We start from the raw sequence: 17,391 nt of genomic DNA on the forward strand, positions 1-17,391 counted from the left end.
ACCTGAAGGTTTCTGGTTCGATCCCTGGCACATCTGTTGTGTCCTTAAGCAAGACATTTTACCCTTGCTCCTGATGGGTCCCCCCTAGAGGGGGGTGGGGGGGGGGGGTTGCCCACATCTGAGGTCCTCTCCAAGGTTTTTCATAGTCAGCATTGTCACTGGCGTCCCACTGGATGTGAATTCTCCCTGCCCACTGGGTGTGAGTTTTCCTTGCCCTTTTGTGGGTTCTTCCGAGGATGTTGTAGTCGTAATGTTTTGTGCAGTCCTTTGAGACATTTGGGATTTGGGGCTATATAAATTAACATTGATTGATTGATGGGTCGTGCTTAGGGCTTTGCATGGCAGCTCCCGCCATCAGTGTGTGAATGTGTGTATGAATGGGTGAATGCGGAAATAGTGTCAAAGTGCTTTGAGTACTTTGAAGGTAGAATAGCAAATATAACCCATTTACCATTTATGAGAATACATTTGAAATTTTATGAGTAAAAAATCATATCTTCTCGGTAAAAAAGTCATAATACTGCAAAAATTACATTTAATTCTTAAAACAGTTAAGTTTAGGTTTAAACTGGGGGTGGTTTAGCTCGGTTGGTAGAGTGGCCGTGCCAGCAACTTGAGGGTTGCAGGTTCGATTCTCGCTTCTGCCAACCTAGTAACTGCCGTTGTGTCCTTGGACAAGACACTTTACCCACCTGCTTCCAGTGCCACCCACACTGGTTTGAATGTAACTTAGATATTGGGTTTCATTATGTAAAGCGCTTTGAGTCACTTGAGAAAAAGCGCTATATAAATATAATTCACTTCAATTCACTTCAACTGTGATCTTTCTAGAAAATAGACAAGATTTGACAAAACAAAAATGTGTACTTTTACAAGACGGATATTACAAGTTGTCTTAAAACAAACAAACATTATGTTGCAAAAATAAAGGTGTAATTTTACAAGAATAAAAAGGTTAATATTATACTAGAGAAATACCTTATTGGAAATAAATCATCATTATACAAAGATAAAGTAATTGTGAAAGAACGTTGTTATATTTGCAGAATTAAGCCTTTTTTTATATGGTGTGATTGCGATCATGTGATGTTCCTTAATTCTTATTAAGCATGTTGCAAACAAACCATAACCAATAAAATTAATTTATGACCTGTCTCTAGAGAGAGAGAGAGAGAGAGAGAGAGAGTGCGTCCATCAGTCTCGGACTGTTGCGTTTATGAGTGTGTGGGAATTTTGACATTCCCTTGTTGAACCATCTATTACTGTGTCGCAGGAATACCTCAACAGGAAAAACTCTGGTAACGGCTACAGCATCCACCAGCCACAGGGCAACAAGCAGTACGGCACTGAAAAGTCGGGTTTCCTGCTCAAAAAGAGTGACGGGTTCGTATCAGCACTTCATCATCTTCATGTCTGATTCTAAACGAACGTGAATATCCAGTTGAATGGCTGTCACAGCACGTAATGTATGGAACCAAAGGGGCAGAGTTTGTGGTGGTGGTGATGGGGGAGGGAAAGGAAAGAAAACGAGGGGTCTCAAACTTTGCAACCCGTCCAGCTGTTTTCCATTACCCTGACATTAAAATTCAAACAGGGCCCCTCCTAACTTGTTTGGTAACATGGCTTGTTGAGTGGACACATGTTATAATTTTCTCACACACACCAGATATAACAGGCAGTATTTTAAAAATACTATTACATTTTAAAAGTCTTAAAATATCTTTAATATAATGACGAAATAAATAGTTAACTTGCTTGTTTGAGAAATGTGCTACAGTTTTTACTCAAAACATTTTTCTCCCTTTGTTTGCATTAGAAGTGTGAAACCTTTTACACGGGGGCCGCAAACAGAAAGACAATCATCAACATTTAATATCTATTTCTTGTTATGCCTTTTTGCTGTATTTTAGGCCTTGTTCGCACTGCAAGTCAACTCCGATTTTTTGTATCAGATTTTTTCTTGACCATGTGAACAGTGCAATTCCAAATTTTTAATTTCCAACCAGGCCTCTTTCTTTTGTGGAAATAAATCAGATATATATGCAATACGTCCTCAATGTGAATGTTCCCGCATTCCGGTCGCATTCATCCAACCAAAACGTCTTCAAAAAGCGATAGGCGTCGCCAAAATAGATGGTTACAAAATAAATAATTGACAAAGGAGCAGAAAACAGGTGAAAATAATGTTTCGGGAACACACAATTAAAATTTGCCACTCTTGTCTCCGACTGCTCGCCCGCAAAATATCCCGTTAAACTGGTAGAGCCAAAATACTTGTAGTCTTCCTTATTAATCTTCTAAGCACAATAATTTGGTTTAGAAAATGTTGACTTCGATTGCAAAAAATCCTTGAAATTGCCACAAATGCGCCAGTTCTGAGTCCGACTAGAGTACCGTGTTTACTTCCGAAAACACTGCAGTGTGTTCAGCGTCACGACGTCATGTCCGCATGCGGGTCAGGTTGCAATCACATTTTTTTGGTAATGTGAACGGCCACATAAAAGATTAGATTTGACAACAAAATCCGAATTGAACATCCGACTCCGCAGTGTGAACATAGCATTGTTCAGTTGTTGGTAAGTTTTTACCTACTTTTAATCCTCCAATTTAAAAAAACAAGCCATGGGCCACAAATGGTCCTAGGGCTACATTTTGGACACCCGTGGTTTACACTGGATTATTATCCGTTATTCATATTCTATCATCATATTCTATTTTAATTTTCCTGAAGGAACTCTCCTGACGGAATAAATAAAGTACTATCTAATCTAATCTAATCTATCATCATATTTGCATGCAATATAGCTGCTTTGAAAGCCTGTAAATGTTTCTTGAGTGTGGACGTGACCTCCAGTAATCTCTTTTTCTCTTGCAGAATTAGAAAGGTGTGGCAGAAAAGGAAATGTGGAGTCAAATTCGGATGTTTGACAATATCTCACAGCACGGTGAGTGCCAGTAAATCTGACCAACTGTCTTCTCTTCATTTAATAACCCCTTCCATTTTCAAACATACATTTTTTGCAGTATAATCTCACAAAATTTACTCCAAATGGGGGTTAAATCATCAAAAAATATTCTCGGGCGCGGCACTGCTGCTGCACACTGCTCCCCTAAACCTCCCAGGGGGTGATCAAGGGGATGGGTCAAATCCAGAGGACAAATTTCACCACACCTAGTGTGTGTGCGACAATCATTGGTACTTTAACTTTAACTTAAAATGTGTGTGTGTGTTCAGATCAACCGACCACCGGCCAAATTGAACCTTCTCACCTGTCAGGTGCGACCAAATCCGGAGGACCGTAGAGCCTTTGACCTGGTTACTCGTGAGTTCGACCTTTGATGCTTTACCCAAACATCCTGCAAATGCCTGACATTCTTGATTTAGATATAATGCTTGTATAAAAAAAATTAAAACTAATATTTTGTCATAATTAAATGAATATAAAACAGATTAACTAATTATTTAAAATGTTAATTATTCAAAATGAATGGTGCATTGCATTGTCATAAAACAAAAGGTCATTAGATAAATAAAAAAAATGATTTAAATGAATACATTGTTGTTAACGAAATAGAAAAAAATACTTTCCACACAATTATTTTGGGTTTATATTTCACAATTCAATCAATTAAATTAACAATTTGTTGTGCTGTTTCGAATGTCTTTACGTTATAGTAATTATACCACACAATTTGTCATTTTGATAAATTCCTTGTTTTTTTTATTTGTATTTATTATTATTTGCATTTTTACCATATTTAATTTTTATTATAGCATCTTTTGTATTTCAGTTTGGCTGGTATAATGAAAAAAAAAAAAGAACATGCTTTTCACCATTGCACATTTTTTTTTGTTTAGCATTTTCATTATAACATGTTTTAAATGTTATAATAATGTTATAATTATGTACCCCATAATAATAGGTCATTGTTTGATGTTTTTATCTGTTTTATTTGCTCAAATTTATGATTTATTTATTTTACGAGTATGTTTTTTCCACAATACTTTCTAAGATAGTGAGATAGAAGTAGTAAAACAATCGTGTGCTGCTTTCACTTTCATTTATGGTCACACTTTATCTCCACTTTGTCCGTTTAACCAACCTACATTCATTGCTCTTTTCTTTTATTTTAACTTCATTTAAATCAAACTCTTTACCACTGCCAATGCTCCTACTCCACAGATAATCGGACATACCATTTCCAGGCAGAGGACGAACAGGAATGCGTGATGTAAGAATGAATTGTGCATTCATTTGTCTCCTTATCTCATCTGTTTACTATGCTGCTAGTCACTGCTTGTCATGCCCTGTTAATTTGCAGCTTAGATATGTATTAAAAAGAGTTACGTATGTGGCACAATCATGGAGTAGAGTAAAACTGAAATGCACCAGCACACTTTAATAAGGTCCTAAAATAAGGCTGATATTGTGTGGTGTATCTAATCAAATGTCGTAAGGTTGTTTATGCAACAAGGAGGACACTCTACAGGAAACAAAACACAGGGTCTTATTCGAAGGATCACTTTAGACCAGATGGTTGGAAATTCCCACTACCTCACTAATGTGCAAGGAAGCTTTGTGTGTTGATGTGGGAATGAAGAACAGTGCATGATGGGTTTGATGTGGCTGACTCCCTGGAGGACGTTTGTAAACTAAGCATTTGTACAAAAGAAGTACAGTGGAAACCGCTTAAATTGGTCCAGTTTTTTTAGATAATCCATCTGTGTTGACCAGCTCATTTAGTACTTGTCCACCGCGATCTTTTTACTAAAAAGTGCTGGTTTAGTCCCATGTCGGCATAGTATTTGACTCAAAGCGGTAATTTCTCTGAAAAATGTCTGTTTATTTCGGCATGTGTTTTAGTATTGTCAACTTCCTCGTTTTTTGCCAAGCCATGCAACTAATGCGTGCACAGTGCGACTTCTTGTTGAGTGCAAAGTTAGCTTCAGAAATATTTTTAGAGTGTTCGCTACCTAAAGAAAAATGTGTGCATTATGATTAAGATACAGAATAAAATGACCACACAAGCTATTTTAGATAAGGTATGATGTATCATACGAACGCGTAACTACCTAAATAGAAATTTGCACAAATTGAAGAAAACAATGGCTGTTTTTGGTCAGCTGTTGGGGCTTCAGCAAAAGTACCAGCACTGTACCAGAAATGACAGAATTAGCTGTATTCAGCTAAGGTTCACCATGAGGACACTGTGCTATTAATAATAAACATGTTTGATCGTCAGCTGGGTGTCGGTGCTGCAGAACAGCAAGGAAGAGGCCCTGAACACAGCACTGGGAGGAGACCAGCTCCACCTCCAGGACAGCTGCCTGCAGGAACTTTCCAGAGCCATCATCGCAGAGCTCCGCCACATGCCGGGCAACGAGGCCTGCGCTGACTGCGGCGCCCCAGGTCACAAGATTTATTTCATAGTCTGCCAAGGAGTTTCTAATGGCGTGGGTTTGTTTATCTGACACCCTCCTAGAAACAGTTTGACTTGTATCATCTTTGGAATCATTTATAACAGGCATAACTTGAACACATTTTTGTTCTATTTTAACAAAATCTGTTATTTTGCATGCTTGATCTGAAGTTTCAATTCAAGTTTAAGACAGATCTGATCCACATTGCACATTTTACTGCAATTTCCACCAACAGGCCACTGCTGAAATCTTTACCTATTTGAGCCAAATTTACCAAATTTATGTCTGGTCAGAAGCGGGCGTGTCACACCAAATTTCATCGCATTCCGATCCAGATTGCCCATTTGACAGCAACACATACCAACAAGCCACAACGTTAGGTACAACTCCCCGCACTTGTAGGGGCAAAGCATCCACAAATCTTATCCAATGCGAGCTAAATTTTCCATGTTTATTCATAGTCAGAAGGTGGAGTGTTACACCAAGTTTAATCGAGATCTAATCCATATTGCAGATTTACCAGCAATTTAAACTAACTGGCCACATCATTAGGAACAACTCGCCGCACCTGTTTGAGCCAAACTCCCACAAATCTTTAACTATTTAACCCAAATTTGCCATGTGTATGCATGGTCAGAAGCTGGCGTGTCACGCCAAATTTAATATGGATCTGATGAAGATTGGCCATTTGACGGCTATTTACACTAACCGGCCACAACATTAGGTACACTTGCTCAAGTTTTGATCATTAATTAAAGAATATGTTTACAGCAGTGTGTCAGCCACCTTCCCCCTAGGTATCATACCACTAAGACTGGTTGTTTTAGTGTTCTCAATGGAAAATCCAACATGTTCAGACACATAGGTTTCAGTTTAAATTTCTTCTACTGTTATTACTACAATTACTACGTGTGTCTATTCGTCTTTCTAGAGAGTTTACCTGTATTTTTCTATTTATATCATAGATCCAACATGGTTGTCAACCAATCTCGGCATCTTGACTTGTATTGAGTGCTCGGGCATCCACAGAGAACTTGGTGTTCACTATTCCAGAATCCAGTCCTTAACCCTGGACCTGCTGAGCACCTCTGAGTTACTGGTACCAATGAAATAAACTGTTTTAGCCGATAAAACACACTATTATGTCACTAAATAAGTAATATAAGCATTTTACGCAACAGTTGGCAGTAAGCATCGGGAACACAAGATTCAACGACATAATGGAGGCAGGGCTTCCGAGTGATGCTGTCAAACCTTTGCCTCAGAGTGACATGTGAGTCTTGTGTTTTTACAATCAGCAAGCCATCCACACAAATGTTTATGCATTTAAATATATATACTTTTTTTGTCCGACCACCAGGAATGCCAGAAAAGAATACATTGTCGCAAAGTATGCCGAACGTCGCTACGTCATGCGAAGAGAGACGCCGGAACCGGGACTGCTCTGTGATGCCGTGAAGAGTCGAAACCTGACTTCTATTCTGCAGCTTTTTGCCGAGGGAGCGGACCTTACCAAACCTCTTTCAATAACGGATGTAGAGGTGACTGCACTGTTTCATACAGATCATCACAGCATATCATAGCATGTGAGCAACATTAGTTAATTAAATACAATGGATAATATGCTCCCTAGTGGGTCTGAGCATCATGCAGCATCATTGCTACAATGTTTAGCAGCTGTTCTTGCTATGATGTCACCGTTTACTGAAAACCAATTTGTGTATCAGCTCACAAACTAACAAAAACAGAGATGCATCTTAATGAATATCAGCAATGTAACAAAATGATTAACATGGATGGATGGATAGATAGATAGATAGATAGATAGATAGATAGATAGATAGATAGATAGTATTTTGATTCCTTCAGGAGAGTTCCTTCAGTAAAATAAAAATTCCAGCAGTAGTGTACAGAATTGAGATCAATTTAAAAAAGTAAAAAGTAAATAATGGGGGTTTAAATGGAAACAAAAAAAATAAAATATTAAAATACAAATAAAAATAAAAAGCAACATTGGGAATAAAAATATAACAGTAAATTAAGAACATAACAAGAGAACCTAGGCAGTGGTGACCATGTTATGAAAAACGTATTCCACTGTTATTGTTATGCATCCCCTGTCATCCTAGTACCCCCCCGCCCTCCTCCCCAGAGAGGAGTTGAACAGTCTAACAGTGTGTGGGACAAAGGAGTTTTTGAGTGTATTAGTCCTGCACTTGGGATGAAGCAGTCTAGCACTAAACAGGCTCCTCTGGCTACTGATAACTGTAAGCAGAGGGTGACTGGCATCATCCAGGATGCTCACTATTTTGTCCACAGTCATCTTCTCTGCTACCGTCACCAGTGAGTCCAGTTTCATTCCAGTTTCATACACATAGTGAAAATAAACCTCGAAAAGAGTGGAAGAATATCGATCTCATCACGCTATCGTACTGGTACTATCCCCTAAATCGATGCTGTCGATATTTGGGTCGATCCGACTTTCCAAAACACAGCTGTCGTAAAAACGAACTGTTAATACGACACATTTGTATCAGTTTTAATTTAAAAGCAGTCCAGGGTAAACGACTCCGCCATTTTGCCTGAAGCCTCGTCGTCTTGTGTTTCATCTAATTGTCCCCTGCTGCTAGCTATTCACTCTCTGCTCAGTGTAACATAACCAGTGTGTCTGACGTGTGCTTTGTTTGTAGTGCTTGGATCCGTTTGTTATTTCAGCTTTTCGGTTGAAGGAGCTTACATCTCTTGAGGATAAGTTTGACTAGCTAGTTAAAATATGCATGCATGATTCCGCACTGTTTTTCCTTTAATCTCCTTGCCAGCTAAATATTTGCAGTTTTATTAAAGTTAATAGAAAACAAAAGATATTGCGCAGGAATCTTGTGACATTAGCTGCACGCCCTGCACTGTTTTTTATTGCAGTGACTCAGACGTGTTGCAGATGACAGTTGGAAGCAGTCACTAATTGAGGTCATGCCCTGATGTGACCTTTGAACCCCAGCTACTTTCATGGATTTTTGATCATTTTAACGCAGTGTTTCTCAATAATTTTCTGTTACGCCCCACCCCAGGATAAAAAAACATTTAGCGCCCCCCTACTCTCTGCTGTGATTACAAATAGTATCCTTTGTCTGTAAAATTATAACTACGCCTCTGCATAACATTGTAGATTGTTTAACATTAATTACAAAAAAATAGAAAAACTAACAACAAACTAATTGACATTTTTTAGTTTGGACCAGAAAAGATATAAAGTGCACCAATTTGCCTGAAATTAAAAAAAAAAAACCTTATTTAAACTTCAAATATTTTTTTTAATGACTTGAACCATTTGAAACTGAAAAAATACATTTAAATAAACTCAATAGATACTACATTCAAATTTATCAGCAACATTAGCTCATAGCACAATATATAAAACATTTTATCCGACAAAACAAAAATGTATAAAACAAATAATGCAGAGTTTTCTATTTATCAAAATGAGCAAGTTAGGGTTAATGATTACACCGAGCATGTTTTGTAGTGCACAGCTTTTCAAAGCAGAGTTTGAAGTATGATACTGATTAAAAAATGTTCCCCTGGGATCACGCCATGCTCACGTAGGGGGGGTCCCGCCCCACTATTTGAAAAAAACTTGATTGAATGTGATCAAACAAACCAAAATACATCACGTTTTGACTGTTAGCGCTTTAAAATGCAACATGTGACAATTTACTATCTAATCTAGAATGATGTTCAAAATTATTGTCTTAAAGGGGCTGTTTGCAACTTCCTGACAGTAGCATTTTTCAAAGCAAAAAATATAACAAGAACACCACCGGCTTGCTTGTGTTTCCATTAGTTTTTTAATAGAACACATTTGTTTCACAATTGCCTATTTTTTTCACATATACAGAGTTTATGTAATAAACATTTTTACCAGCACGAATAGAATAATTGGTGTTTACGGCGGTCACTTACCCGGCATAGCTCGGTTGGTAGAGCGGCCGTGCCAGCAACTTGAGGGTTGCAGATTCGATTCCCGCTTCCGCCATCCTAGTCACTGCCATTGTGTCCTTGGGCAAGACACTTTACCAACCTGCCCCCAGTGCCACCCACACTGGTTTAAATGTAACTTAGATATTGGGGGTTTCACTATGTAAAGCGCTTTGAGTCACTAGAGAAAAGCGCTATATAAATATAATTCACTAATTCACTCGTCAACATGTACATGCAGGGATCGTGTGCACGTATACAAAACCAGTCTAAGCGTAGTAACAGACAATTTGCAGTCATGTTGTTGTTATAATAGAATATACATTCAATGACAGCTAATGTTAGCTATCCAAATTGCTATTATTAGCTAACAACATCTAAAGCAGGGGTCACCAACCTTTTGGAAACCATGAGCTACTTCTTGGGTTCTGATTAATGCAAAGGGCTACCAGTTTGATACACACTTAAATAAATTGCCAGAAATAGCCAATTTGTTCAATTTACCTTTAACTCGATGTTATTATTAATAATTAATGATATTTATCTATGTAGAAACTCTGATCATCTTAATGATTTCTCACAATACATATAAATAGAAACAGATAAATATCAATATGCAACACTTTATTTTTATATTTTCTCTAAGTGCACATTTTTCAAATTGAACATTTTCAAATGATCACTTCGAAGACAGTCTTGTGAAATCACAATATCCCATTTTAACTAGCTAGCCACTAACATTTTTTAACAAATCATGAATTACTTTGCGCCATGTTTGTACAAATAATAACTCATGTAAAATACAAAAGTCAACTCTCAAATTGTTAAATAAATCATGTCACACTTTGAACTGGACACCAAATCTGTTATCTGTTTCTTTGTCAGTTAGTGGGAAGCCTGGCATTGCATGCTGTTAACTAGTGTGTTGTATTCTGATGTGTAACTTGACACTGTAACTCTGAGTGAGTCTTGCAGATGTGCATCAGTGAGGCGTGTTCTGTGTTTGTTCTTGATGAAGTTCATGTCAGAAAAGGCTGATTCACAAAGATAAGTTGAACCAATCAGGCTTGCAACCTTCATAGCTGCTGCGCATACACCACTGTACTTTTTTCTGTGTCAACAAGGCACCACAAGTTTGGTGCAGCCTGGTGGACTTTAAATTTTAAATTGTCAGGAAAGAAAAGGAAGGAATTTAAAAGGTAAAAGGGTATATGTGTTTAAAAATCATAAAATCATTTTTAAGGTTGTATTTTTTTTTCTAAAACTGTCTTTCTGAAAGTTATAAGAAGCAAAGTAAAAAAATAAATGAATTTATTTAAACAAGTGATGACCAAGTCTTTAAAATATTTTCTTGGATTTTCAAATTCTATTTAAGTTTTGTCTCTCTTAGAATTAAAAATGTCGAGCAAAGTGAGACCAGCTTGCTAGTAAATAAATACAATTTTAAAAATAGAGGCAGCTCACTGGTAAGTGCTGCTATTTGATCTATTTTTAGAACAGGCCAGCGGGCTACTCATCTGGTCCTTACGGGCTACCTGGTGCCCGCGGGCACCGCGTTGGTGACCCCTGGTCTAAAGTGTGCATGTGTTACGTACATAATTACATCGTTACATACATACGTAAGTACTGTACATCATTACGTACGAGAAGCCGTAAGAACGCGGGACGTACTGTGTAAAATGCTTTGGAAAGTTGGCGTCCTCTAGACTGATAGATCTTGGATCCCAAGCGTCGAACATTGTCTTGCTTTCGAAACAAAAGAACTTCACAAAGTATGCCTGGAAAGCAAGATTATTCTACCATTTATTTCATGCATATGTATAAGTTAAAATCATTTGGGTTCTTGCAGACCACAATCCTACAAATGACTGCCTGATTTGTTCAAATAAAAGTTAATGATGTTCTTGGTAATGCTCCACTCCAGCCCTGTAGGTAGCAATAATGTGGCTGACAAATGCTGCATACAGTACATCTGGAAAGTATTCACGTTGATTCACTTTTTCCAAAAATGTTCACGTTACAGCCTTATTCCAAAATTAAATACATGTATTTTTGTACTCCAAATACCCAAAATAGACAATATGAAAAAGTTTTTTTTTAATCCAATTTATTAAAAATAAAAAACTAAGAAATGACATGTACATAAGGAGCATCCTGTTTTCATTGATCATCCTTAAGATGTTCCTATAGCTTAATTAGTGTCCACCTGTGGTAAATTCAGTTGGTTGGACATTATTTGGAAACCTGTCTATATATAAGGTCCCACACTTAACAGTGCATGGCGGAGCATGAAACAAGAATTAAGTCAAAAGAATTGTTTGTAAACTGTCAAGATATGTTATGTCTGAAGAAACAAATCTGAGGAAGGGTACGGAAAAATATTTGCTGCCTTGTAGGTCCCAATGAACACAGTGGCCTCCATCATCCATAAATGGGAGTAGTCTGGAACCACCAGGTCTCTTCCTATAGCTGGCAGGTCGTCTAAACCGAGTAATCATGGAAGAAGGTCCTAGTCAGGGAGGTGACCAAGAACCCGATGGTCACTCTGTCAAAGCTACTGAATTCCTCTGTGGAGAGAGGAAAAGCTTCCAAAAGGACAACCATCTCTGCAACAATCCACCAATCAGGCCTGTTTGGTAGCGTGGTCAGACGGAAACCATACCTTTTGTAAAAGTTTGCCAAAGTGCATTTGAAAGTCTCTCAGACCATGAGAAGCAAAATTCTCTGGTCTAATGAGACAAATATTGAACTCTTTGGTGTAAATGCCAGGCCTCATGTTTGGTGGAAACAAGGCACCGCTCATCATCAAGCTAATACCATTCCTACATTGAAGTATGGTGGTGGCAGCATCATGCTTTGGGATGTTTTTCAGCGGCAATAACTGGGAGACTAGTCAGGATAGAGGGAAAGATGAATGCAGAAATGCGCAGAGAAATCCCGGAGAAATTTGCTCCAGAGTGCCCTGGTGGCGACTTGTCCAGGGTGTACGCCGCCTTCCGCCCGATTGTAGCTGTGATAGGCACCAGCGCCCCCCGCGACCCCAAAGGGAATAAGCGGTAGAAAATGGATGGATGGATGGATGCCCTTGAACTCAGACTGTTCATCTTTCAGCAGTACAGCGACCCTAAGCACACTGCCAAGATATCAAAGGAATGGCTTCAGGACAACTCTGTAAATGTCCTTGAGTGACCCAACCAGACCTGAATCCGATTGAGTGTCTCTGTAAAGATCTGCAAAAATGGCTGACGCTTCCCATTCAACCTGATGGAGCTTGAGAGGTTCCGTAAAGAGGAATGGGCAAAGAAAAACGGGCAAATAGGAACGGGCATAGAGAAATGGGTGAAACTGCCCAAAGAAAGGTTTGCCAAGCTTGTGGCATCGTATTCAAAAAAAATTGAAGCTGTAATTGCTTCCAAGGGTGCATCAACAACGTTTTGAGCAATTTTCAAATTTCTTCCTTCCTTCCTCCTTCCTTTATTTTATTTTTTTTCATAAATTTGTGGAAAAATAAGAAAAGAAAAGAAGAAGCTTTTTCATTATGGGGTATTGTGTGTATAATTTTAAGAACAAACATTAACTTATTCCATTTTGGAATAAGGCTGTCACATAAAAAAATGTGGAAAAAGTTAAGAGCGGCGAATAGCTTTTTTTCCATGGCAACTTGAGGGTCACCTCCCCCACTTGGCCCCAAAGCAAATAGACTGTAACAGCAAAAAGTGACAATGAATGAATCCATCCACACTTTATCTGGATCTTAACCAAAATGTTATGGTTTCTCTCCTTGGCCCATTCAGGACCCCACGTTTGTGTAGTTGGGTTGTCTCGGGCGTAAAATTACACCAAAAATTACACCAAAAAGTTTTTGTTTTAGTGGGGCTGTCTCAGGGGTAAAATTACACCAAAAATGACACCAAAAACTCAATCAATGTTTTTGTCACTTGTAGGCTGCCAAAGAAACAGCTCTCCATCTGGCCGTGCGCCTTGAAGAAAGAAGCTCTCTGGCTATCGTGGACTTCCTGTGCCAGAACAGGTCAGACCATCAACATTCAGGCTGTTGGCCATCATTTGATGATTTATGTCTTGTTCAGTTCTGTCAAACCTTATTAACATTCCTTTTTTGATGCCACAGCAACTGTCTGGAGAAGAGAACAGCAGAAGGCAACACAGCTTTGCATTATGGCGTCCTCTACCACAAGCCAGAATCCCTCAAGTTGCTGCTTAAAGCCAAGGCCACTCTTCACAAAGGTGCTTTTTATTTGGTTATTCTGTTTCTACATACAACATTAAATTTGTTAAACGTTTTTTTAAATTATTTCCTTCCAGTGAACTCTGCAGGAGAGACAGCTCTTGATATGGCCAGGAGGCTGCAACACACACAATGTGTTGAACTGGTGAGTTTGCTTAAAAGAAAATATGTAGTTCTGGATTGTTACTTTGCATGACAACAGCATGTTTGCCTCCAAAAATACAAACATTTATTTGAGCTGTATGAACAATGTTATGTTTACCTCAGGTCTGCTGTCTATTTCAATCAATCAATCAATGTTTACTTATATAGCCCTAAATCACTAGTGTCTCAAAGGGCTGCACAAACCACTACGACATCCTCGGTAGGCCCACATAAGGACAAGGAAAACTCACACCCAGTGGGACGTCTGTGACAATGATGACTATGAGAACCTTGGAGAGGACGAAAGCAATGGATGTCGAGCGGGTCTAACATGATACTTTGAAAGTTCAATCCATAATGGATCCAACACAGCCGCGAGAGTCCAGTCCAAAGCGGATCCAACACAGCAGCGAGAGTCCCGTTCACAGCGGAGCCATCAGGAAACCATCCCAAGCGGAGGCGCATCAGCAGCGCAGGGATGTCCCAAGCCGATACACAGGCAAGCGGTCCATCCTGGGTCCTGACTCTGGACAGCCAGTACGTCATCCATGGCCACCGGATCGGACCGGACCCCCTCCACAAGGGAGTGTGGGACAAAGGAGAAAAAGGAAAGAAACGGCAGATCAACTGGTCTAAAAAGGGAGTCTATTTAAAGGCTAGAGTATACAAATGAGTTTTAAGGTGAGACTTAAATGCTTCTACTGAGGTGGCATCTCGAACTGTTACCGGGAGGGCATTCCAGAGTACTGGAGCCCAAAATGAAAACGCTCTATAGCCCGCAGACTTTTTTTGGGCTTTGGGAATCACTAATAAGCCGGAGTCCTTTGAACGCAGATTTCTTGCCGGGACATATGGTACAATACAATCGGCAAGATACGCTGGAGCTAGACTGTGTAGTATTTTATACGTAAGTAGTAAAACCTTAAAGTCACATCTTAAGTGCACAGGAAGCCAGTGCAGGTGAGCCAGTACAGGCGTAATATGATCAAACTTTCTTGTTCTTGTCAAAAGTCAAGCAGCCGCATTTTGTACCAACTGTAATCTTACAGCAGGGTGGGTGGTGGCTGGTACAGGGGAATGAAGTAATTGTTAAATTTGCATAATTGCCAATTGTGTATTTGCAAAAAGTGAACAGAAAACATGAAAAGCAAAACAAATAAGTCCAGAACTACAAATTACCGTATTTTCAACACTATAAGGCGCACCTAAAAACCCAAAATTTTCTCAAAAGCTGACAGTGCGCCTTATAATCCGGTGCGCCTTATATATGGACCGATATTGTGCCACAACAGGTCTCACAACTACGGTAAGCAGCCGCCGATTTCATTTTCCCCCGTACAAGAAGAAGCGCTCGGTGCATGCTGGGATATATGACTGCGCCAGGCCGTGCCGTTTCATTTCCATTTGTGTGTTTATGTAAAGACCCCAAAATGGCTCCTATTGAGAGACATGATTTCAGGAAAGCAGGAATTGTCACTGAACTGCTAGACAACAGCAGCAATACTGACTCCATTAACGACGTCTCGAAATAGTGCAAAGTGAAGTGAAGTGAATTATATTTATATAGCGCTTTTTCTCTAGTGACTCAAAGCGCTTTACATAGTGAAACCCAATATCTAATTTTTACATTTAAACCAGTGTGGGTGGCACTGGGAGCAGGTGGGTAAAGTGTCTTGCCCAAGGACACAACGGCAGTGACTAGGATGGCGAAAGCCGGGATCGAACCTGCAACCCTCAAGTTGCTGCCACGGCTGCTCTACCAACCGAGCTATACCGCAATAATATATCAATAACTCAACGTTGCTCAAACGTTAATGTCACACAGCACAACACACAAAATAAACATGTAAAGCTCACTTTATTAAGTTATTCCTCATCCAAGAATCCCTTGAATTCTTTTTCTTCATTGTCTGAATTAAACATGCCACAAGAGGTCTCGCAACTACGGTAAGCAGCCGCCTACCTTATTTTCCCTCGTAGAAGAAGAAGCGGGCGGTGCATGCTGGGATAAATGACTGCAGGAGGCGTGCTAAGTTTAAACTCAAGGCGATCAGTCACACAGTAGAACACGGGAATAGAGCAGCAGCGAGATACTTTAACATTAACAGCAGCGGCACTGACCCGTTTAATGACGACTTCGACGAGACGGATGCCGTATTCGCCCAACTGTTTGATTCGAACACTTAAGAAGAAGAACTTGAGGGATTCAAGGGATGAGGAATAACATGTTTATTTTGTGTGTTGTGTTGTGTGACATTATCGTTTGAGCAACGTTGAGTTATTGATATATTATTGCATTGCACTATTTCGAGTGTTACTATATTGTGATTGCACTAAGGTTTGATTTACCGTAACAGTATCAGACTGTTTTTTACGTGTTTATTGAAACGGGGAAACTAATAAAACAGCTCTTTATTCATTTTGGGAGTTAACAGAGTTGTCAGAATGCTGGTTTGTAATCTATTAATAAAGTTTGACTGACCTACCTGACTGTTTAGTTGACATTCCCTTTAGCGCAGCTCCATCTAAAGGATGCATAACGTAACCCCAGCCTCTACTGTAGCATCTATTCTATGCGCATGCGCCTTATAATGCGGTGCACCTTTATATATGAACAAAATATTAAAATAGGCCATTCATTGAAGGTGCGCCTTATAATCCGGTGCGCCTTATAGTGCGAAAAATACGTTACCTTTTTTTAGAACACTAAACAAACAAGACGGAGACGCATGTGGCCCGCAAAAGCATTTGGCGATTCTTAGGAATTTTGGTGCACGCGTTTGTCACTCTAAAAAAGACTCTTCACGAGTTTTGTCACCTGTAAAAAAGATTGTCTAGAACAGGGTTTCTCAAACTTTTGGACTCGGCGGGGTGGGGCGCCGTATTGGGTTAAAACAATCGTATGCATTTGCTCGTTTTGACGTTAGTTTTTGTGACAAAATTAACCTTATTAATAAATAGTTATATATAGTTCATACTCCAGCTCATAAACTTACAATTAAACATGCTTTTGTTTTGTCAAAGTATAATTTTGCGGCCGTATTTTACGCACTCTGCTGTGTTAAGTGACCAGAAGGTAAGGGTTGGTGTGTCTGTCTGTTAGCAACATACCTCATAGTTATGAATAGATTTGAATGAAAGCTTCAGGAAATATCGGAAAAAAACTATCCTTTCTCTCCCCTTTACCACCTCCTACTAACAGACCTCGCACAATCTCTCTACGCAAAGGAATTTTGGGAGATGTAGTTTACTTCTAGACCGGCCAATTCGTAAGTCCCAAAAAAATACTACCCTTACCAAGTTTTCATTTGATACAGTCAAATGTCATCACAGAATTATTGTGATAATTTTGATACCGGAAATACCGCTGTATTTATAATACCATTGCATCCTTATCATTTATTGATTTAGTTTGATTTTTTTTTTCTTTGAGCACTGTGTAATTGTATGTATATTTATTTTCCATCCACTTTTGAGTCCCTTTTTTGCGGTATATTGGAATATTTTTTATTTTCGTAATCAGCCTGACCTACGTCTATGTGATTGACCCATGCCTTCATATCATTTGACAATTTTAACTCTCTTAAACTGTAAGTAGGTTAGA

At 39.1% G+C, this 17,391-nt stretch overlaps 1 protein-coding gene across 1 annotated transcript in view; it reads left to right on the top strand.

Annotated features, from left to right (window-relative positions):
* asap3 (ArfGAP with SH3 domain, ankyrin repeat and PH domain 3) overlaps nt 1-17,391 on the top strand; it is a 67,269-nt gene that overhangs the window by 40,651 nt on the left and 9,227 nt on the right. The window contains exons 10-20 of the mRNA XM_061896024.1: nt 1,274-1,383; nt 2,876-2,945; nt 3,236-3,323; nt 4,185-4,233; nt 5,245-5,411; nt 6,388-6,521; nt 6,604-6,695; nt 6,783-6,963; nt 13,342-13,427; nt 13,527-13,642; nt 13,721-13,788. Coding sequence (XP_061752008.1) covers nt 1,274-1,383; nt 2,876-2,945; nt 3,236-3,323; nt 4,185-4,233; nt 5,245-5,411; nt 6,388-6,521; nt 6,604-6,695; nt 6,783-6,963; nt 13,342-13,427; nt 13,527-13,642; nt 13,721-13,788 — 1,161 coding nt within the window. The remainder of the gene's footprint in view (nt 1-1,273; nt 1,384-2,875; nt 2,946-3,235; nt 3,324-4,184; nt 4,234-5,244; nt 5,412-6,387; nt 6,522-6,603; nt 6,696-6,782; nt 6,964-13,341; nt 13,428-13,526; nt 13,643-13,720; nt 13,789-17,391) is intronic.

This window comes from Nerophis ophidion, linkage group LG03 (genome assembly GCF_033978795.1).
Source record: "Nerophis ophidion isolate RoL-2023_Sa linkage group LG03, RoL_Noph_v1.0, whole genome shotgun sequence".
In the NCBI taxonomy this organism is placed as follows: Eukaryota; Metazoa; Chordata; class Actinopteri; order Syngnathiformes; family Syngnathidae; genus Nerophis; species Nerophis ophidion.